This window comes from Hypanus sabinus, chromosome 24 (genome assembly GCF_030144855.1).
Source record: "Hypanus sabinus isolate sHypSab1 chromosome 24, sHypSab1.hap1, whole genome shotgun sequence".
NCBI classification, from domain to species: domain Eukaryota; kingdom Metazoa; phylum Chordata; class Chondrichthyes; order Myliobatiformes; family Dasyatidae; genus Hypanus; species Hypanus sabinus.
The window spans coordinates 17,207,624-17,230,586 of NC_082729.1; the positions used below are offsets into that span (position 1 = coordinate 17,207,624).

The 22,963-nt window shown below is 44.2% G+C and overlaps 2 protein-coding genes and 1 long non-coding RNA gene across 8 annotated transcripts in view; all 3 read left to right on the forward strand.

The window, feature by feature from the left end:
• Nucleotides 1–22,963, forward strand: part of LOC132380530 (uncharacterized) — a 31,078-nt gene that overhangs the window by 6,531 nt on the left and 1,584 nt on the right. For 2 of the 6 annotated variants that reach the window (XR_009507799.1, XR_009507801.1), the window contains 2 exons: nt 829–8,615; nt 9,281–16,149. This is a non-coding gene — a long non-coding RNA (uncharacterized LOC132380530). The other 4 variants (XR_009507803.1, XR_009507800.1, XR_009507802.1 and 1 more) reach the window with 4 other exon arrangements.
• LOC132380519 (histone H3) lies at nt 17,881–18,339 on the forward strand. The gene has a single exon (XM_059949397.1). It carries the CDS (start codon nt 17,927–17,929, stop codon nt 18,335–18,337), a length of 411 nt encoding a protein of 136 aa, XP_059805380.1. The 5' UTR covers nt 17,881–17,926; the 3' UTR covers nt 18,338–18,339.
• Nucleotides 21,941–22,341, forward strand: LOC132380520 (histone H2AX-like). The gene has a single exon (XM_059949398.1). The coding sequence runs from the start codon at nt 21,941–21,943 to the stop codon at nt 22,319–22,321; it is 381 nt and encodes a 126-aa protein (XP_059805381.1). The 3' UTR covers nt 22,322–22,341.

The window sequence follows — 22,963 nt, forward strand, 5'->3', positions numbered from 1 at the left end:
CTCACAGAGACTCCATTGACAATCCCTCCATGTTGCCCACCTTTTCTGCCGCCGTGAAACTATCTCCAATCAACAGCGCCATGCCGCCACCTCATTTGCCTCCCTCCCTGTCCTTTCTGAAACATCTAAAACCCAGCACTTGAAGTAACTATTCCTGTCCCTGAGCTATCCAAGTCTCTGTAATGGCCACCACTTCATTTCTTCAAGTATTGGTCCATGCTTTACAATCATCCGCTTTGCTCACAACACTGCTTGCGTTAAAATAGATACATCTCAAACCTTTGGTCTGAGCGCGCCCCTCCTCTATCACCTGCCTATCCTCCCTCACACCCTGTCTCCTATCTTTCTCTATTTGAGAGCCAGACATCTCTTCCCCAATCTCTTCAGTTTGGCACCTGAGAACATTTCTATCACATACAAATCTTTGATTTCTGTCCACACAAGCAGTCCTCCCATGACCTTTATCCTCCTCCACCTCACCATCTGTTCTAACACTCTGGTTCCCCTCTGCTGCAAATCCAGTTTAAAACTGCCCCCCCCCCACCCCCGGAGCAGCACTAGCTAACCTACCACAAGGATATTAGTCCCCTTCCAGTTCAGATGCAAACTGTCCCGTCGGGATAGGTCCCACCTTCCCTGGAACGAAGCCCAATTGTTCAGAAACATGAAGCCCTCCCTCCTGCACCATCTCCTTAGCCATGTATTTAGCTGCATTATCTTCCTATTTCTCGCCTCACTAGCACGTGGCACGGGAAGCAATCCTGACATTGCAACCCTGGAGGTCCTGTCATTCAACTTTGCACCTAACTCCCTAAACTCTCTTTGCAGGGAAGCAGCTGAGGTGAGCGTAATTTATAAAAGTGCGCGCAGCGGGTACTCGGGACAGTGTGATCGAGAAACCATGGCAACAGGAAGAGGGGGAGCGAAGGGCTCATGGGAAAATTGGCAGAGGTAAGGCCAGGTAAGTTCCTGTAATTAAATAACTTAGGAGTAGGTAATGGAGGCAGCAGTTAGGGTAGTCGAGTGCTCCGTTTGCAGGATGTCAGAAGTCAGGGACAGCTCAATTGTCCCTGATGACTACACCTGTAAAAGGTGCATCCTGCTGAAGCTCCTGACAAACCGAGTTAGGGAGCTGGAGCTGGATGAACTTCGGATCATTCGTGAGAAAGAGGCAGAAATAGACAGGAGTTTCAGGGAGATAGTCACCCCTAAAATGCAGGAGGCAGGTAGCTGGGTGACTGTCAGGAGAGGGAAGGAGAATAGACAGGAAGAGTAGAGCACCCCGCGGCCATTCCCATCAACAATAAGTATACCGTTTTGGATACTGTTGGTGGGGACGACCTACCAGGGACCAATTGTAGTGGTTGCATCACTAGCTCAGAAAGGAAGGAGGGAAAAGAAGAGAGCAGTAGTGATAGGGGGTTCGATTGTTAGGGGGACAGATAAGAGGTTCTGTGGGAGTGATGGAGAATCTCGGATGGTCTGTTGCCTCCCTGGTGCCAGGGTCCGCGATATCTCAGATCGAGTTCTCGGTATTCTCAGGACGGAGGGTGAGCAGTCAAATGTAGGGATCAATGACTTGGAGAGGAAGGAGAGGTGTAATAAAAGGTTATGTTACATTATTCATCATACTGCAGTGGTAGTGATTCCTGTTTAAAAAGGGCATGAATAGGAGAAAGGCTGTACCATGGTGGTTTGAGGAGTATGCAGAGACAGGGAAATGAGGCATTTAGGAAAGTTAAGAAGTATCACTCTCCATTTGACCTTATGAATTTTGCAAAGTATAGAAGGGTACAGGCTGTGGTGAGGAAAGTGGAGGTCATATTGTGGATCGTATTGGAAGGGATATTAAACTTGGAGATGTTTGGAGAATGTTTCAGAGAATGGGGGTGGGTAGGGGGAAGATTCACAGAGTTAATAACATTCAAGTATTCCAGAAAGTAAAACAGTAGTTACTGAAATAGAGAGGGTTGACTTACTGGCTTGGTCATTTGCTGCAATTCATAATTAAGATAATTTAATTGAAGAGGCTAAACTAAGTAGAGATAAGGTTTTAAGTGAATACCCCGATAATTAGTGAAGTAGTGTTTTCCTTGTATGAATTAAAGAAGGCTTGTATTAGTATGGGTCCGGGGTCTCCAGGGAAGGATCCATCCTGCTAAAGGGTTTTGGCCTGAAATATTGACTGTACAGTCGGCCCTCCTTATCCGCGAGTTCCACATGTGCGAATCGAGAAAACCCGGACGTGCTCTTCCAGCACGTTCTTCGAACATGTACGGACATTTTTTTTCTTGTCATTATTCCCTAAACAATGCAATATAACAACTAGTTTACATAGCATTTACATTGTATTAGGTATAAGTAATCTAGAGATGATTTAAAGTACACAGGAGAATGTGCGTAGGTAACCGTGGATTGGGATAGGAAAAAATTCGTAAGTTCTCTTACAGTGCAAGTCGGAATAGGTACATCTGGTATTATTTAGCGTCAGTTAGTCGAACGTTTGTCTTAGTATATATTTTACCTTTCTTTGCACATAAAACACAAAGTATGTTTCAGCTCCGGGCTTGGGAAGTTCCCGAGTTCAATCCAGTGACAGACCACTTCCGAGCGCGCTCTCCTCCATGCCTGGTTGATGTGGAGGATCAAAAACCCAAAACCCAATAATTAAACCGCTGTGATGTTTAGTAATAATTGTAGCTTTCATCGGGGCAGGGCCTTTCTCATTGACCGACTGTAGCCTAACGCTTTTCCAATGACCGATGGCATTTCACCTCTTTCTGATTGCTTTATTATTTCCACTTTATTTTCAATCATGATCGTGATTATTTTCGGGAACAGAAACACTGCAGCTCGGCTGCTGGGTCCTAAGAACCACCGCATTGAGACAGGTTAAATAAGGAACTTGAGCATCCGCAGTTTTTGGTATCTGCGAGGGGTCCCGGAACCAATCCCTCATGGATAAGGAGGGCTAACTGTACTTTTTTTCTATAGATGCTGCCTGGCTTGCTGAGTTCCTCCGGCATTTTGTGTATGTTGCTTGTATTTCCAGTATCTGCAGATTTTCTCTTCTTTATAATAAATGTTGTCGTATGTTTAACCATACAGATCAACTCTCTTGAGATACTAACATTTTTGAATCTTATTTGGAATTTAGGCCAGCTTCCCTCCTTGGGAAGGGAAAATGGTATTAGTAGTGCGTATTCTAAAACTTAGGAAAGCCCCATTGGATTGTTCTGGTTATAGACCTGTACTAGACAACAGGGTGACGTGTTGGGGCACCCTTTGAGAGAATTGAAATAGAGCTGCCCTGCCCTTTTTGCTGCGCTCGGTGTCGCTGCTGAGACTGGCCGTGCGCATGCGTCGTGGTGTTGTGTCCCAATTTCCATGAAGATGGATCAGCTCTCAGGTGTTGATTCTGGCGAATGAGTAATTTTATACAAATATATAACCCTGAACTTTGCCTGCATTCTGTAAGTTAGCACATTTTAAGTTGATTTAACCAAAAAATGTGTCGCTGTAATGCACCGTTTGCACTAATTGGAGGTCACAAACAGACAGAGCATGAGAGTTTTAGTAGTATGTAGATAGATCACTAACGTCCCATTTATGTAAATGGTAATAAAGCAGTTGAATGATATATTGGAAAAGAGAGGATAAAGCATTTTATCAGAGCGAATTTCAGAAGGGTACACCAGCATTGGATTCAATTTCATGTTTAGAAGTGTCAGGAACGGGGGCCGGATGGACCCAAACGCAGGACGCAGAAACTAAAGTACTAGGAGGAGGACAGGATGGGGATGCCATAGCATGTAAAGGTTAATGCAGGCGGGGCTGGATCCAAGAGTTCAAACCAGGCAGGCAGGAGGATCCCAGAGTTCAGATGAGGCAGGCAGGCAGGAGGTCTCCGTCCCACGGCCCCTTATAAACACCTGGAGCCGAATTGGCCACAGGTGTGCCTCCTTGATCCAGGCTGATCTTAACAGGCTCAAAGAGGCCGGGAGGGACAGCTGCAAGACCTGGAGTCTGGAGCACTCGGACTGGATCGAGACCCGCACGCGGATTCTGGACTGGACCGGACCCTGACAAGAAGATGATATTCGGAAAGCACGGGTAAATTAAGAAGTTGTAATAGTATTTTTTTTTAATTGAAAAAGCCTCTATTGAAAAATTATCCCTTTGATAATTTCAACCTTCCATGCTTTGTCCCATGCAGAGGCAACACGTGAGGTTATACAGGCTTCTCCTACCCAAGTTGCCTTTCCCTTGTTGTTCACTGTCCATACCTGCATATCACCCCTCACACCCACAAGATGAACAAGGCCATCCTCCTCCTTTCCCTTTGCTGATCTCTGTGGTGCATAGTTAGTTAAGTTAGTTAAGGCCATCACCCCTACTGAGGCAGAAACCATTGACGATACCTCACTAGAGTCATCTGTCCTGGACCAGTCTTTCAAACTGTCCTCTGGCGTAGCCCATCTTCTTGGTGGATCCATGTTGTCCTAGGGCTAAGTTCCTTGGAGCTTTTGCAGCCCTGTGTTTTTACAGGTTGGGGTCAAACCCTCCTCCATTTGCAACTGGGCTTGGGACTGTCCGCAGAGTTGTGGAACACTGAATATGCTGGAATACTGAGTTCTCAGTCCTGGGCAGCCTGCCACGATGTCCCTGCAATAGCTGTAAGATCAAACTCATTTGTCACAACACAATTTAATGCCTGCGTTCATTCTTCCTATTGATACCCCTCATGATAGTGTATATTCTGTCAAATCTCCCCTGATCTCCTACACTTCAGGGAATAAAGTCCTAACCTGTTCAACCTCTCTTTATAATTCAGGTCCTCAAGTGTCTACTCTTTCAGTCTTATTGATATATTTTCTATTCATAGGTAATTAGAACTGCAAATTTGGTCTCACCAATGTCTTATACAACTTCAAGATCACATCACAACTTCTGTTAAAAGCTGTCTCTATGACCCTCCTTAGTGACTCCATTTCCAAGAAATTATGGATCCATATTGCCAGCTTCCTCTGTTCTACCACACTCCTCAGTGCCCTACTGATCGGCCCATGAAACTGTGTTAACCTTAATGCCAATTCAAACTGCATGTCCTTCTAATATATATCCCTCCAGTCCCTTTGAGATGGGTAAAGAGTTAATTTTGTCCTGCTGACATGTAAGGAATTAGCCGTTAAGCTACGCCGCTGGTTTCCTTGTCTCACTTGCAGGAGGTGGTAATCCAATTATACTTTGCTCTCAATCATCTAATCGCGCACATTGTTCTGGGTGTCTGAACTTTACTTTTGTTTGAGGTGATCAAGTGATCTTTGACTCGGACTATCACGGTTGCTGGGCATGTGACTGGGGGGGTAGCTAAAAAATGTTTTCTGCACCCATGACAAAGATGATATAAAAACTCCGAATCTCTGTGCTTCAGCAGAGAGACCTCTGTGGCTGACTCTGTGAGAGTGCAGAAGGAGGGTTTTCTCTCATAGCTTGCTACTAATAAAGGTGGAAAAGAATCAACAGTGGTACTTGTTTCATTACATCGGGTTGATCACCGTTGTCAATTTGGTGAGCCAGCCAGGAGTCCAGAGTGATCCCCTTGAGACGGCGTCAGCAATAATCTGTGCGGCGGCGACCTGAGACGGATGGGTCCGCAAGGTAAGATTCACCTTTATCTCTCTCACTAGTCAGTCGCACAGAAAATCCATTCATCTGATGGGCGACGCTCTAATGGACTCCTGCAGAACCTAATTATGGATCACCCAAATGCCACGGTTAGAGCAAGGTTCGAGTCCTCTGCTAAACAAAAGCGTAAGAGCGCATTCAAGTCCTCTGCTAAACAAAAGGGAAAGAGCAGGGTTCGAGTCCTCTGCGAAACAAAAAGAGTCAGGTTCAAGTCCCAGTTTGAGGCCGCATCTTGAGTATCTACACCCGGCCTTAGACCGGTTGTTAAGAAGGGAAATCCCCCATGCGAATGTCAGGAACTTGAAGTGGGTGAGAGAAAAAAGAGTGGCCGATTAGTCTTTGAGAGACAAATATATAAAATCGTACAGAACAATGGGTCAGTTCTTAGATAAGTCAGCAAATAACACACCGTTATTTAAATTCTATAAAGATGATCCAGAAAAAGAAAAAAACTATTGTAGGTTATCAGCATGCTTAAATGAGAAATTGGGTAATGATATTTGGCCTTGGGGGGAAGCTTGGAAAGTTGATAAATGCCTTAAAGTGGAAGAGGCGATTTGGAAATGCAACACCGATCTTAATGTCTAATTGGAGAAAAACGGCCGAAGAATTAACCAATAGCTCTAAGCAGACCAGCTGGGAGCACAACGCATGTCGGAGGGGGATTAGTGTATGCGTTACCGAAGGGAATCTGAAGCCTTGGGAGACATTGAAGATTATGACACTCAAAAGCAGAAGAATTATAGGCAAGGTAATAAGGAAAAAACCAATAAGAAAGGAAAGGATAAAGGAAGGTTAAAGCCGGCAAAGGTAAAACTGAGGTACCTCTTGACCTGTCTGGTCTGCCCATGCTATTTGATGATAACAAGAACGAGCAGGAGGAGGACTGGAGAGTTCAACCCATGACCCCCATCTACCCCTCCTTTCCACCACCACCATATACTGCAAGTACAACCAACAACCGACCTACGCAGAGTGCCTCCCCAAGCCAATTCCACGATCCCATAGCCTCTCGAATGAGGGGCCAGCTCAAGCAGAGGCAAACATTTACACGGATTCCTACTTTCTTTTGGGGTAGCCCATGACTTTGGACAATTATGGGCTCCTGGCCTGCTCTGGTGGACCGATTCAGAATGCTACCTATGTAAAGAACCTCCTTCTGGCTATCCTCTTCCCTGAAAAATTGGCAATTATAAAATGCACGGCTCACCTACACGATGATTCTGCAGTGACCAAAGGAAATAATTGGGTGGACTTAGTAGTCAAGCAGGCTGTGCAAGAGGCAACTATTGTAGTTTTAACTGCAGAGAAATTGGCCTTCGCAACAACTAAGTCACCCCAAGCGCCGGGCACTCCAGACATGGCCACAATCCAAAAACTATGGGGGGACGCCCCCTGATGCAGGGAAAGGACTCTGGAAGGCACACAATGTGTGCATTCAGTGTCCACAGGCCTCTGCCATACCCCAGCAGGGCAAATCTGTATTCCTAATACATTACTGCCTATGTTACTTGATTTGCCTGCATGCAGACACCCACCTTGGCAAGGATGGAATGAGTAATATTTTACTTCGCACATGGTGGCACCCAAGATTGGAAGAGTCTGCCAAAGCAAAAATACAACCCTGTTTGATCTGCCAGAAGACTAATGCGGGTAAGGGGATAAGATGCTCCACAGGGAAAACTCCCTTGCCAGGTGAGCCGTTTGAATGCATTCAGCATGATTTTATTGAGTTACCACGGATGCACTGTTATAAATATTGCCTTGTTGTAGTAGATGCTTTTAGTAGATGGATAGAAGCCTTCCCAACTACCAATAATAAAGCCTCAACAGTGGTACCTTGACAGATTAGTTCAGACAATGGCCCACAATTTGTGGGAAAGATTAACAAGGAGTTGTGTGAGGCCTTGCACATTGAACAGCAGGTCCATTGTTCCCATCACCCTAAAGCAGCAGGTATTGTGGAAAGGGCAATTGGCACACTAAAAAATAAGCTAACAAAATTGACCTCAGAAACGGGGCTGAATTGGTTAAAGGTGCTTCCCTTGGCCCTATATCACATGAGAATTACCCCACACTCTGCTACAGGGGTATCTTATACTTATACTTTATTGTCACCAAACAATTGATACAACAGCGTACAATCATCACAGTGATATTTGTTTCTGCGCTTCACGCTCCTGAAGTACAAATTGAAGTAAATATAATAAAAATTTGAATTATAAATCATAATTAGAAAATAGAAAAGGTAAAGTAAGTAGTGCAAGTCAGGTCCAAATATTTGGAAGGTACGGCCCAGATCCTGGTCAGGATCTGTTCAGCAGTCTTATCACAGTCGGAAAGAAGCTGTTCCCGAATCTTGCCGTATGAATCTTCAAGCTCCTGAACCTTTTCCCGGAGGGAAGAGGGACAAAAAGTGTGTTGGCTGGGTGGGTCTTGAACTTGATTATCCTGGCAGCAGCACTGCTCTGACAGCATGTGGTGTAAAGTGAGTCCAAGGATGGAAGATTGGTTTGTGTGATGTGCTGGGCTATGTTCACAATTTTCTGCAGCTTATTCCAAAGTTGGAAAAGGAAAACTTCCATACCAGGTTGTGATGCACCCCAGAAGAATGCTTTCTACGGTGCATCTATAAAAATTATCTGCGGTGGAGATTGTCTATGGGTGACCAGGAAGTACACCCTGGGATGCCAATATAACACCCCTGACTCAGGTGGATCTGAGTCATGGATTCCTCCCATCATGTGGGAGGAATTTTAGAAATATTTTCGCCAGTTAACATCCTCTTTAAAATTTCTCCATTCTCAGGTGCAGAATTTAAGGAACATTGAATACACCTCAGCGACTGCAAGAGATGGCTCCCAGCCCAAGATTAATCATTTACGTACTTACCTCTGTGCTTTATGTTGAATTTACTACTTTGGAAGGTAACTTGTTTTATCAAACACATAAGCAATTGCATGGTAACCATACTGCGCGCTATCCTTTGGCACAATCTGTCGAAGCACTTTTTGTAGCTAACCCATCAGGGCTATTTGGGAAGGAGCATGACCTAATAGTGAAGGATAAATCAGAGGCAGAATGTAGAGGGAGATGGGGAAAGTTTCAAAGAGGGACATGGGGACAGTGTATTGAGAATCTAAATGGTTCCACTGCAGATAATCAAGCCAGTGGTAAACAGAACCTGGGTGCCTCGGGACCTGCATGGGATAAGGGATGGGGGAGAGTGGGTAACTAGCCCATGCTGCAAGAGCACAAGGGACTACCCCTTCTGTGTCATAGGGAAAGGATGGGGTTGTGTCACAGCCCAGGTACCTGAGAAATTTCTTGCTTGGAGAAGCATTGTTTGGATCACTGATGTAAGATAACCAAGGGAAAATTCTCTTGCGAATGTATCCAAGAGCAATGCAAGCCCCTTTCAAAGGGAGTTTAGTATGTATGTGGATATTGTAATGGGACTCGTGTCAGCTGGCTCAGGGACTTTTGAATACTCCTCCCTATACCCCAAGAACCATTTGTGGTATGATAAAATGTTAACTGATAATAACACTTGCTATCGAACTAAGAAAGGATACGTATTCTTGCTCAACAGCACCTATACTATGGCTACCACCAACCTTCCTCTGCTCTTCGCAATCGGGACAATCGGTCCTCTTTCTGTTCCCTGCACCCAAAAGGCCCACATTCGACAGCGACTGACAGCCCGATCTGTGAGTAAGGCATTCTGTGCAGATTGGAAAGATCCCATTACTCTGGGCTCCTCCTTGGACCATGGGTTTATGAGTACTCTCTCTCTAGGGGGTTCGGCAGGAACCATAGTCGCAAAGACCCATAGCTGCCTCATTTGTGGGCTGGTGGCACTGGGAAACCGCACTATGAAAGGATTGGAAGTTACCAACCAGGAGATGACGGAACTACAAGTCTGTGCACAGCAGACTCGATATGTGGTGGATTACCAGTTAGCACAACAGGGAGGAGTATGTGTGATTGTGGGCAACAAGTGTGTACCCATGTTAAGAATGAGTCCTATAATGTATCTCATGCTATCCATGAAATCCAGGAGCAACTAGATAGTTTTAGACAAGGACCCATTGGAGGGAATAGGTAATGGGTGGTTAGGCTGATTACTAGGGGGATCTTGGACTGATAGCATAGCATTCTGTGTATTGCTGACTTACTTTAACCCCTGCTGTAAGGTCTTTATGAACAAGCTCTCTGATACATTCTCAGCACTAGGTCACTATGGAATGATAAAGGGAGGGAATGAGATGGTATAGAGTTAATTTTGTTCTGTTGACATGTAAGAAATTAGCCGTTAAGCTGTACCACTTGTTTCCTTGTCTCACTTGCAGGAGTTGGTAATCTAATTATACTTTGCTCTCAATCATCTAATTGCGCACATTGTTCTGGGTGTCTGAACTTTACTTTTGTTTGAGGTGATCAAGTGGTCTTTGTCTCGGACTATCACTGTTGCTGGGCATGTGACTGTGGAGGATAGCTATAAAAAATGTTTTCTGCACCCGTGACAAAGATGATATAAAAACTCTGTATCTCTGTGCTTCGGCAGAGTTACCTCTGTGGCTGACTCTGTAACAGTGCAGAAGGCAGGTTCTCTCTCATAGCTTGCTACTAATAAAGGTGGAAAAGAATCAACTGTGTGAATCTCATCTGCACCCTTTCCAGAGTGTCCATTCTTCCTATAATGTCACACCCAGAAATGCACACAATACTCCAAGAATTGTCTGACTCCTGTTTTATAGTGGTGCAGTGTGAATTCCTTATTCTTGTCTTCAACACCCCTGTTAATGAAGTTTGCTATGTACCTTATCCAGCAGTGTAACCACTTTCATTGAACGATGGACCTGGAACTGTTCCCTCTGTCACACATTGCTATTAAGGGATTTACCATTCACTGTATACTTTGCTTTCATTTGACATCCCAAAGTGCAACTTCACACACTTTCCAGGATTAAGCTCCATCAGCCACTTTTCAGCTCATATCTGTAACTGATCCATATCCCACTATCTTCTTTGATAGTCCTTTACACACAAATTCCACCAATTTTCAAATTTCAAAGAAAATTTATTACCAAGATATGAATCTGTCACCGTCTACTACCCGGAGATTTTCTTGCAGATGTTCAGAACAGAACAATAAACTACAATAAAACTAATGAAGAACTACATACGAAGACTGACAAACAAGCAATGGGAAAGAAGACAATCTGTGCAAATCAATCAATCACACCAATAATATGATTTGTAGAGACCTTCAAAGTGAGTCTGTAGGTGTATAAATGTGGAGTATATAAGATGAGTGATCAATCTATTTTCCAGGTGTGGGGAGATTTAAATAGAAAGGGGAAAGATTTAAAGGGGACATGAAGGAAAAAATTTTCACCGCAAGAGTGGTGGGTAGGTGGAACAAGCTGCCAGATGAAGTGGTTATACGTGGATACAATTATACTTAAAAGGTATTTAGATAGGTACATTGATAGGAAAGATTCAGAGTGAAATAGATAATATTAAGAGAGAGAACTGAGAGGTCAATTGTAGTCTGAGGCTTCCTGTATCATCTCAGAGGACATGGGGTTCAGTGAATAATCTCAGAGCTGAGGTCCAAGGCAGCTAATATCACTGTAGGGAATGGTGGATTGTCATGAAGCCAAAGTTGTACAGCACAAAAACAGGCCCTTCGGCCTATCACATCTGTTTTGACCGTCATACCCACCTACACTAATCCCACTTGCCTACATTAATTCCATATCCCTCTGTGCCTTGCTCATTGAAGTAGCTTTGCAGATGCCTCAGGTGTTGTTCCACAGTCCCTGAAAGTGGCATCACAGGCAGACAGCATTGGGGAGAAGGTGTACGGTCTGCTGGCTTTCATCAGCCAAAAAATTGAGTACATGTGTTGTGACATCAAGTTTTAGATGTACAATGAGATGGTTAGGCTGGATTTGGAATACTGAGTACAGCTCTTGTCACCAGACTGCAGAAGTGATGTGATGAAGCTCGATTTGATTGTACTGTAGTGGAGACAGTTGGCATGAGATGTATGGAGAATGAGAAGTGTAATAGATTGAGAGATAGATTCAATAAATAGACATACCATGTTACACATGGTACGGGTATCAAAAGCTAGAGAGCATAGGTTAAAGTGACAGTAAAGGGATCTGCGGGGTAAGTTGCTCTCACAAACAATAATTAGCATCTTTGATGAGGGACAGAGGAAGTGGTAAAGGCAGGTACCCATGAGCTCTCTGTTCAACACTCCCCAGGACACTGCCATTCACTGTGAGCGTCCTTCACTGGTTTAAATATAGTCTTTGATTTGTGTAACATGGAAGTAGGCCTTTTGGACCAACCCGTTCCTGCAGAACAAATAGCCAACCTGAGTTATACCCAGCCTGAATTTATCCCATATCCCTCTCCAGCTCTCTTATCAACATACCTGCCAAAATGACTTTTAAATATAGTAAATATACCCACTTCTGCAGTACATTCTGGCAGTTTATTCCACTTACCCACCATCGTCTGTGTGAAAAAAATTGTTATATCTTCATTGTCTCACAATATATTTATGTCATTTACTTATGGAATTCCTTACCCTGGGGGAAATCTACCTTAGTGATGTATCTCATCATTCCATAAGTGCACCCCTCAGCCTCCTCCACTCCAGGGAAACAGTCCCACTCTATCCACTCTCTCTGTATAACTCAAACCCTCCAGTCCCAGTGACATCCTTGTGAATGTTTTCTACTCCCTTTGCAGCTGAAATAACATCCTTCCCGTGGTCTCGTGACCAAAACTGCAGAGTTGGCCAAATGCAGTCTCACTAGCATCTTGTGCAGTTTATTTATTTATTTAGAGATACAGTCCAGAACAGGCTCTTCTGGACCAATGAGCCACACCACCCAGGCACCCACCCATTTACTTCTAACCTAATCGCAAGACATTTTACAATTACCAATTAACCCCCTAACTGATATGTCTTCAGTGTGGGAGGAAATCCATGCTTTCACGGGGAGAATGTACCCTCCTTACAGATGGCACTGAAATGGAACTCCGGACTCTGGAATGCCCGGAGCTGTAACAGTGTTGTGTTAACTGCTATGCTGTAACATGACATCCAGGGTACTGTACTCAATAATCTAACTGAAGAAGACAAATGTACCGAATGCCTTCTTCACCACCCTCTCTACCTGTGTCAACACTTTGTCTCTGTTTTACAACTCCCACAGAGACCTGTCATTCACTATGTAAGCCCGGCTCTGAAATAAATTATCAAAATTCATGTCTGTACTTGGCTCAGTTAAATCTTCCATCATCCATTGCCTGTCCCAGACTAATAATTAGTATAATTCTCATTGTAAGCTCACTGTCCATGAGACCATCTAAACTGGAATTTTCTGATTTGGTTGCTGGTGACTAGTGGTGTTCCACAGGGGTTGGTGTGGGACCACTTCTTTTCATATTATATGTCAGTGATTTGGATTTTGGAACTGATGACTTTGTGGTCAAGTTTGCAAACGATACAAAATAGATGGATGGGTAGGTAGAAATGAGGAAGCAGAGAGTGTGCAGAATGACTTGGGCAGATTGGGAGAATGGGCAAAAAAGTGGCACATGCAACATGGTGTAGGGAAGTGTATGGTCATGCACTTTGTCTACACCTTTATTCCTTCTACCAATCTCCTAAAAGGGGAGAATTTTTTTTTAAATTCAGAGGAGCAGGGGATGGGAGTCATCGTGCAGGATTCCCGAAAGGTTAATTTGCCAGTTCAGTCAATGCTAAGGAACGCTTGGCGGTTAGAATTAATTTCAAGCGGACTAGAATATAAAAGCAAGGATGTGATGCTCAAGCTTTATGAGGCATTGCTCAAGTTGCACTTGGAGTTTTTGAGCAATTTTGCACCACTTATCTGAGAATAGATGTGCTGCCATTGAAGATGGTCCAGAGAAGGCTCACAACACTGATTCTGGGAATGAAAGATTTAACATATGAGGAGAGTTTGATGGCTCTGGGCCTGTACTAAGAGTTTAGAAGTATGAGGAGGGATCTCAAATGAAAGGCCTAGATAGACAGGATGTTTCCTGTAGTGTGTGAGTTTAGTACTAGAGGGCACAGTCTCTGAATAAAGGGACAACCATTTAGACAGATGTGACGGAATTTGTTTTGAGAGAGCGTGATGGTTCTGTGGACTTCATTGCCAGGCGCAGCTGTAGAGGTCAAAACACGGAGTATTTTTTTAAAGCAGCGGTTGATAGGTTCTTGATTAGTCAGGGCTTCAATGTCTGATACATGTATGGTTGTGAGTTTTATATTATATTGGATTTACAGTATTAATTGTGAACTGTGAAAATTAAGCTGCAGTCTTTGTCTCCAAAATGATTTTAGACGATTTGTGTTGAAAGAATATCTGGGGAAATATCATATGCCTCTGACACGGTCTCTACATTGGTGAGACCCATGCTAAATTGGACTGCTTCATTGAGCACCTCCATTCCAACTGCCAGAAGTGAAGCTTCCCAGTGGCCCAAAATTCGGATTCATGCCCTCCTCTTGTGCCACCATGGGGCCACCCTCAGCATGTAGGAGCAATGCCTTATATTCTGTCTTGAGTAACCTTTAAACTGATGACATGAATATTGATTTCTCCTTCCAGTTTAAAAAAAGCATTCCTTCCCTCTCCTCTGATCTTCTATTCCCCACTGTCCTCCTACCTCTTCTCATCCTGGTGCTCTTACTCCTTCATTTTTTCCTATGGTCCATTCTCCTCTCCTAACAAATTGCTTTGTCTCCAGTCCTTTTCCTTTCCTACCCACTTCACTTAACCTGTCACCTTCTAGCTATCCTTCTTCCTCTCCCCCACCTTTGTGTTCTCTTATCTTCCCCCTGCTTTCCAGTCCCGAAAAAGAGTCTCGCCCCAAAAGATCGACTGTTTGTCTATTTTCCCTGGTTGTTGCCTGACCTGTTGAGTTCCTCCAGAATTTTATGTATGTTGTTTTCGATTTCCAGCATCTGCAGAATCTTTAACAACTTTGTTTGCTGCAAGTATCTTCTCCTGAACAGGGAGAGGGAACCCACCACTAAAATAGTGGGTAAAGGCAGCTGAACTCACCATGAAGAATAAACTATTCTTTGAGGATTGTGTAGTTACAGTATTATCTCTGTTTAGTGAGAGTATTTGTGGCAACTTATATCTGATAGGTCTAACTATCCTCGCTTGAGTTTAGAAGTTCACAGCCGGCAAACCCAATACCATCACATAACTCAGGCCTCAATTCCATCCGTTATTCTTCTAAATCTTCTTTGCTACTTAATGAATAGCAAGTTGGATGCGTTTAAAAGTGGAACAGCAAGTGTCTGGGAACAGAATGTTCCTGTTGGTGTGAAGGGTAAACAAGCAGTTTTAGGGAAACTTGGTTCATTGAGGAAGTTGGTATGACAGCTTAGACTGGTGAGACTGTCAAGTCCGGTTTATTGTCATTTAACAATATATATTTATACCGTCAAACGAGACATTGCTCAAAACTAGAGTGCACAGCACCATAAACAAACATAACACATAATAACTTATGAAATTAAGGATGAAATCTATAGATTGATTACACATAAATAAAGAAATAAAGTGTGTAAATTAAATATTGCAAGATATTTAAAGTGAACAGATAAGGCTAACAGATACTACAGGAAGGATGTGGAAGCCATAGAAAGGGTGCAGAGGAGATTTACAAGGATATTGCTTGGATTGGGGAGCTTGCCTTATGAGGATAGGTTTAGTGAACTTAGCCTTTTCTCCTTGGAATGACGGAGGATGAGAGGTGACCTGATGGAGGTGTATAAGATGATGAGAGTCATTGATCATTTGGATAGAGGCTTTTTCCCAGGGTTGAAATGGTTGCCACAAGAGGACACAAGTTTAAGGTGTTGGGGAGTAGGTACAGAGGAGATGTCAGGGGTAAGTTTTTTACTTAGAGATTGGGGAGAGCATGGAATGGGCTGCCGGCAACGGTGGTGGAGGCGGATACGATAGGGTCTTTTTAAGAGACATCTAGATAGGTACATGGAGCTTAGAAAAATAGAGAGCTATAGGTAAGCCGAGTAATTTCTAAGGTAGGGACATGTTCAGCACAACTTTGTGGGCCGAATGGACTGTATCGTGCTGAAGGTTATCTATGTTTCTAGCCCCAGTTTGAATGCGATGTGGCTGTGTTTGTAAGTCCGATCGCATTGCCGGAATTCGCCGTCTCTCCTGTGGAAAATAAAAAAAGATTTCCCTATCACGGGATGGCCCAGCTCCACAGCTCAGTCCTGAAGTGGGAATTAACTACAAACTTTTGGTTGGTTTTAATATTACAGTTGGAAAACAGCGAATGCTGGAGAGAACGAAGTCAGTGCAACAGTGAAACAGATTTATATGGAAACTTTGGCCTTTAATTCGGACAAACTTTTTTTCACAGCAAAGAATCTGGCCTCGGACACAGACAGAAAGCGGTCTGGGTGATGGGGATGCCCGATCTCAATTGGAATGGGTCAGGGCCGGATTAAGCTAGTGCGGGGCCTATAGCATATGTTATAAAGAAGCCTTAAATTAAAAGAAATACATATGTATTAAAACATAAAGTATTTACTTGCATAGTAAAGAGATTCATTTTTTTTCATTTGGTATACAGCCAGATAATACGACACGTCTGACACTTCAGTAATTGTATTACTTACATGTAGGTATCAATTTCAAATGTCAAAAGTAACAAAACTACAATTTAAAAATTAAATGTTCTAGATTTAGCATAAACAAATTTGTTGATGATAGTGGAAATGTCTATTTCACGCAGAAATTCATGTTCAATGCTCATTAGAGTGAGATTGTTCAATCTCTTTTAACCCCTTGTGCTCCTTAGATCATTTTTAATCCTTTTCAGTTTTGAAAATGAGCGTTCTCCACTGCAGTTGGTAACCATGAGTGACAAATAGATTCGCAATTATAGTGTTGCAGCCTTACCCGAAGTACAGCTCCCAATCTCCGGCCTTTCCCCAGACCGTCCCGAACGCACATCATCCAGCCCACTGACACACCTGAGCCAACGAGAGCATGTTTCTCCCAGCGGTACTGGCTGATTGGCTATAAGTGTGCGTGAGGTCGGGCTGCTACCGGGAACTGGAGCTGTCAGTCTCAGTTTGTTCTCTGAATCAAAGGAAGTTCCCCGAAAAGTAAATGTTATTATCAGAATGAAACTGGGTCCACAGCTTTTAGGAAATGCATTGTTATGAACTCAATCCACAGTACTTTGTCAAAGAACAGAAGACAGATGGCTGAAGTCATTAATTTAAGTGTAAATGAACCGGCTACTCAAAACCCACTTTAACAGTCGTGAGAATACGGTGAGAATGCCGATTTCACCAGAATGCAGCTTGCAAACACTTAGTACGGGCGGGGCCCGTAGCCTATGCTACTTTTGCTACTAGGTTAATCCGGCCCTGGAATGAGGCGTTTTTGAGGAGAGAGAAACACAGAGAGACAGAGTGGCCGGGAGCTGACAGCAGGATGTCTCCGCTCCGACCGCTCGCTGCCTTTAAATTGCTTTGCACCGCCGCCTCTCGCTTTGTCATTCAGCAGCGACTTGGAGCGGGAAGAAATGAAGAATTTAATCATATGGTTTTAATGAATGTTTTGTAGATATATTGAGTGGCATTTCAGTTCGGTATTGACTCCTGGGGTCCTTTCGAAAACCTCTTGCAGCTGTTTCCCGCAAAACTATTTAGTAAATGCAGTAAATTAAATTCGATCTCAATTCGCTCACCTCGAGAAGCTATTCAATAAACATTCAGATTCAGCTAATTGACGGAAGAAGAAATGATGATTTAAAATGAAGGTGAACTTTAATCATTTATGATTCTATTAATTATAAGAAACTCGTTTGTTCTTGAAATTGGCGGGCGATTTGAAATTGAACCGGCATCCAATCACTGCAGTCGGATTGGTTGAGTCAGTCACCAGTTTCCATATTTGGTCAGAGGTAATATTCCCCACCATCACCCATCCCCTCTCCCTGCGCCGCCAGAGGTCAGCCTCAAACTGGTAATAGTAAAGCAACCAATCACAATGCTGATCAGCCTTGCAAGCAATCAGAGAGTGGGGCGGCCCTTTATCAACCCTTTAAAAACCGGTTCTCGAAACTGCTCAGCACACCAATCCGGTATTTCGGGCTGTATTCAGTCTGCTGAAGGAGAATGGCCCGTACCAAGCAAACAGCGCGGAAATCGACTGGCGGGAAAGCTCCCCGCAAACAGCTGGCGACCAAAGCGGCGCGGAAGAGCGCTCCAGCCACGGGCGGAGTGAAGAAGCCTCATCGCTACCGGCCCGGCACTGTGGCTCTGAGGGAGATCCGGCGCTACCAGAAATCCACCGAGCTGCTCATCCGCAAACTGCCCTTCCAGCGCCTGGTGCGAGAAATTGCTCAGGACTTCAAGACCGACCTGCGCTTCCAGAGCTCGGCCGTAATGGCTCTGCAGGAGGCCAGCGAAGCTTACCTGGTGGGGCTCTTTGAGGACACCAACCTGTGCGCCATCCACGCCAAGCGAGTCACCATCATGCCCAAAGACATCCAGCTGGCCCGCCGCATCCGCGGGGAGCGCGCCTAAATTCGGCCTCGGCACCAAGTATCTTAAAAGGCTCTTTTAAGAGCCACAAATCCCACAATGAAAAGGGCTGTCACTTGTACCCTGACCGTTTTGTATTACCTACAGGCCATTTTTCTCTGAGAAATGTTATCTCCCCCTGTGAAATAACCTCTCCCTCAGCGTGATCCTGTCCCAGATCACTGTCGTGTACTGGTTTATTTGTGGCAAGGTTTGCAGGAAGTTGCCATTACTGTTTGTCTTGCCTTTAATAACCAGTTCTATTTCTAGTCGATTCCATGATAGTTTAACGGGGACACAGTAGTCTGTAGATGCTGTGATCGCAGTTCTTTCACAGAACCAACTTTTTTTATACGGGTTGCAAACTGGCCTTAGACGGCAGTTTAATAAGAGAGGCGAGTGTATCACTCACTGACTGACGTTATTTTCACCGCGAATACAAAAACTGGATTGGATTCTGGGAGCTAAATGGCCAGACACATTCAAACAGGCAAGTTGGGCTGATACCGAAAAATATGAATTTGTTCGAAGTACTAATGCATATTGCGTGCTGCGGATCAATAAATAACTTTTCCGGCTGGCTTCTCAAATTTCAGGTCACCCGGGGAACTAACAGTTACTTTCGGCACTTTTCATGCTGGTTTCTTATTGGTGAATAAGGTGGCTCTCTGATTGGCTTATTGCACTCACCAGAAAAGAATGGGAATTTTATCGCGAGACACTTGGGGAGCTAATACGGTATCTATGATTACAGTACTTTGTATTATACATTGATTAGAACAGTCTTAGATTATTCTATGTTGCATTGGGTCTGCTGCCTCCTCCCTTTTGAAATCGCTGGTTGTTATCCAAGCACGGGTTTTACATCCGTTTGTGATACTGTTACGTCTTCTATTTCTGCTCTGCAGGTAGAAATGCTGATGCCATTGTTATTTGCGAAGTTTGCAGATGGCTATGAATTATTTGTTACACCTCAATGGTCTTGAGGATGATCATCCAGCTCAGTATACTGAAATATTGTTGGGATCATCAAGAACACAAAATTTGCATTTCTGGGTGGGAAGGAAATGATCAGGCAGAGAACATGGCTCTGTCCAACATGACCAAGACTCCTTGTGTGGCTTTATCCGTTATTCCTCTTTAGGTGTGTTTAGTTCCTTTCCCTGGGGGTAGATTTGACTCTTTGGGAGAGGAGTGTCACCATGTGCCTGGTGTGTAACTGAAGAGGTAAAGGTGTCTCAATCTGTGCATCATCAATATGACTGAATGGTTCCATTGTTTGCAGAAGGGTCTAAAGGCCCAGTATCTCATAACATTGGTGCAGCAGTCTTTAACACAGAATTTCAGGTGTTAGTTAGAAAAAGGATATCCAGTGATCTTTCAGCTTGTACTGTTGAAATGGTTGCAATCCCTCTTACCTTGCAGTGTATAGAGGATATACAGCCTAAGTGTGTTGTTGTCTGTTCTGCTGCCTTGGCCATACCAGTTTAAATGCCAAAAGACCATCAGATATACAGTAGGAGCAGAATTAGGTCATATAGCCTATCGAGCTTTCTCTGCTTTTTCATCATGGCTGTTCCACTTCCCTCTCAGTCATAATCTTCTGGCTTCTCCCTGTAACCCTTTAGGCCTTGTCTAATAAAAACATCTTTCAACGTCTGCCTTAAATCACTTGGCCTTCATGGCTGCCTGTGGCAAGCAATTCCACAGATGCACCACTGTCTGGCTAACAGAATTCCCCTTCATCTCCCTTTTAAATAGATGTCCCCCTGATTGTTTTTTTACAAAACTATAAAAGTTTAATTTACACAAGTACACAAAGTGAAAACATTCAGTATTTACAAGACATTGAATAAATATTAATTAAAATATGAATATTACCACCTATAAAACAGTCAATTCCAGGGAGCCCACTGCTCCAGGAAATCCCCCACTGTACCCATCTTGACCGCATGCTCACTCTCCAACAAGAGCCAGGCACAAATGTGTCCTCATAAGAGGGGCAGGCAGTCAGTCCTGGCAGACTTTCCGCCACCTGAACCTGTGAATGACCATCTTGGTGGGGTCCAGGAGCAAGCCCACCAGTAGCTCCTCCTCGCTGGGTGCCCATGTATGTGGAGCACGTGGTTGAAGTACAACCAGAACCTGAGCAGCAGCCCCTTCAGAGAATTAAACTTGGATGCAACTAGTCTTAAACTCCTCCACGATAAGAAACTTTCTCATCATATCTACTCTATCAAGGCCTATAATATAGGCCTAATGATATATCAAATGTGGTTTTCTCATTCTTCTGCATTCCAGTAAGTAGAGGTCAGAACCATCAAAAGCTCTTTATATGCTAAGCCTTTCAATCACAGAATTATTTTTGAATCTCCTTTCAACCCTTTACAATATCAGCACACCTTTTCTTAGATAATGGTCCCTCAATTGCTCATTGTACTCAGTGAGTCCTTGCAGATGCTTTATAAAGCCTCACCATTGCATTCTTGCTGTTATATTCTACTCCTCTAAAATAAGTGCCAAAATTACATTTGCCTTCCTCACCACTGACTCAAACTGCAAATTATCCTTCAGGAAATCCTGTGCGATGACTCCCAAGGACATCTGCATCTCAAATTTTTTTCCCCATTTAGAAATAGTCTATGCTTTTATTTCTTCTACCAATGTGCATAAGCAAACACTCCCTGACACTTTATTGAATCTGCTACTTCTTTGCCTATTCTCCTAATCTGTCTGTCCTTCTGCAGATCGTCTGCTTGTACTTCCACCTATCTTTGTATCATCCACAAACGTGGCATAAAGGCTCAATTGCATCATCCAGCTCAGTTTCATATAACTTAAAGAGAAGCAGTCCAAACACAGACCCTTGGGGGACACCAGCATCCCCTTGCCAATATGTACATCTGAAGAAACTTTTGGTCTCCTCTTTATTGTTGTTGCTTAGTTTACCTTCGGACTCCATTGTTATGACTTTATTTTCCTTGTGTTGTTTTTAAAAGATTTCAATTCTCTAACCCCACTAGTTTTTCTTTCTCCATTATATGCTCTCTCTTTGCCTTTGTTGTTTTGGCTCTGACTTCCCTTGTACCCCTTTACATTGCAAAATCTGCAGGCTAAACTCCAGTCGCGGTTTGAAAAGAGTAATACTTTGGGAACCTGATGCGGTTCATGCAGTGAACGCGAGCAGAAGCTGACAATAGATTTTTGAATGAAATCGGCGAAATAATCGCCAGACACTGTTACAAAAATACCTACACTTATACTAAATGTGGCGGAATTCAGTAATGGTTGAACGGGGAGTCGAAGTCGACAAAGAAACCTGCAATGATTTGATTTTAGATAAGGTTTAAACAAAGGATTTTTGGCGGGCTGTTTCAAGTTTCTGCTTGTTTTGGGACGGGAAGCTGTTATTTTCCGCGCTTCTGCTGTTGTTACTTGATTGGTGAATAAGGCAGCTTTCCGATTGTATTATTGGTTCTTTCAATATGACTAAACTTTGTTGAACCAATCATACGCGTTCCGCTGCATTCCCCCAGAAGGTACAAGAGCGGCATGCGCGCGATGCGATTCCTCATTCTCTGTGAAAGAATTACCGAGATTGTGAAAATGAGTGGACGAGGAAAAACTGGCGGCAAAGCTCGGTCCAAGGCCAAATCGCGCTCGTCCCGGGCAGGACTGCAGTTCCCGGTGGGTCGTGTTCACAGGCTGCTGAGAAAGGGTAACTATGCTGAGCGGGTGGGTGCCGGAGCCCCGGTCTATCTGGCTGCTGTGCTCGAGTATCTGACGGCTGAAATCCTTGAGCTGGCCGGCAACGCGGCCCGGGACAACAAAAAGACCCGCATCATCCCCAGGCATCTGCAGCTGGCCGTCCGCAACGACGAGGAGCTCAACAAGCTGCTGGGAGGGGTGACCATCGCTCAGGGCGGGGTGCTGCCCAACATCCAGGCCGTGCTGTTGCCCAAGAAAACCGGCGGAGCCAGCAAGTGAAGAGACAGAATCTGACCCAGTGACCCAAAGGCTCTTTTCAGAGCCACTCACAGTGTCTGCGGAAGGGCTGCTCTGTGGATATCATGAGCGCCGGGTAAAGGGCTCAGTTTCAGTTTAGATTTTTGTACTGGTTGTTAGGCAGGGCGCATTGAAATTCCTTGGTGGTGCGAAGCTCACAGGGTGAACGGTGGTGAGTGCAGTGTGGAACGTCGGAGCTGGGTCCTCAGCTGAATGTCCGCCCCGACCGCTCCAGCGGTGCGATCGGCTTCATATACGTCGTCTTTTCCAGAACAGCTACGGGCGGGTGGGAGAAGTGGGGTGAACATAATCTCTGCCCAGGTACCGATGTCTGTGATTGTCAGGCAGTCCGAAATGGTTGGCTGCGGTTTCCAATTCGAATAATCCGAACATTTGGCTGTCATCGGGAATGGTTGAGGAAGTTAATTTTGCAGAAACACGAAAGTTATCATAACTTTATTTACATTTATCTTCTAAACAAGCCGGTTTAGATGTGCGGTGGCTTACTGAATCGCGTTCGGAGCTGAGTGAGTTTTCTGCGGGTGTTCAAAACGTGGGAATCCACCTCCCTTTCCGCCCCACCCACCCCGAGAGGTAATTGGAATCAATTTTAGTCTCACTACT